The 477-nt window shown below is 37.9% G+C and overlaps 1 protein-coding gene across 2 annotated transcripts in view; it reads left to right on the top strand.

Moving 5' to 3' along the window:
• sema3fa (sema domain, immunoglobulin domain (Ig), short basic domain, secreted, (semaphorin) 3Fa) overlaps window positions 1-477 on the top strand; it is a 79,092-nt gene that overhangs the window by 71,978 nt on the left and 6,637 nt on the right. For both annotated transcript variants that reach the window (XM_024270993.2, XM_024270992.2), the window contains one exon: window positions 77-165. In XM_024270993.2, the coding sequence (XP_024126761.1) occupies window positions 77-165 (89 nt within the window). The remainder of the gene's footprint in view (window positions 1-76; window positions 166-477) is intronic.

Genomic DNA, 477 nt, shown 5'->3' with positions numbered 1-477 from the left:
TATATATATATATATATATATATATATATATATAAGACGGGTTGGAATAAAATGTCGACTTTTTTTCTCCTTTCAGATCGAGGAACAGTCCAGAAAGTCATTGTCCTCCCAAGAGACGATCTGCAGATAGAGGAGGTGGTCTTGGAAGAGGTTGAAGTGTTTAAGGTAAGTTTTTTGTTCAGTCTTTCCTTTTTCTCTCCTAATGCCTTAGTCACAATCAAGGTGGATACGGGCTGTCTGCAGGCTAAAAACGCAGGTGGTTCACATAAAATTTTTAAATCACAGATCACTCAATGAACTTAAAGCAAAAATGTTCCCACACATGTTTTTCTGTGGGTGACAGGATGTAGCAAACATTTAAAGCAGGTATGACAGAAGGCGTTTTGTATAGATTTTTTATTTCTTAACCTGCACACTGCTCAGGGGAGCCTGTTAGTTCTGTTCAGGTAATAATTGCGTGCTCCAGTTGGACAATCA

The sequence above is a fragment of the Oryzias melastigma genome, linkage group LG5 (assembly GCF_002922805.2).
Source record: "Oryzias melastigma strain HK-1 linkage group LG5, ASM292280v2, whole genome shotgun sequence".
In the NCBI taxonomy this organism is placed as follows: domain Eukaryota; kingdom Metazoa; phylum Chordata; class Actinopteri; order Beloniformes; family Adrianichthyidae; genus Oryzias; species Oryzias melastigma.
The sequence above is the reverse complement of the archived record's forward strand: the minus strand, read 5'-3'. Positions and strand labels throughout refer to the sequence as shown.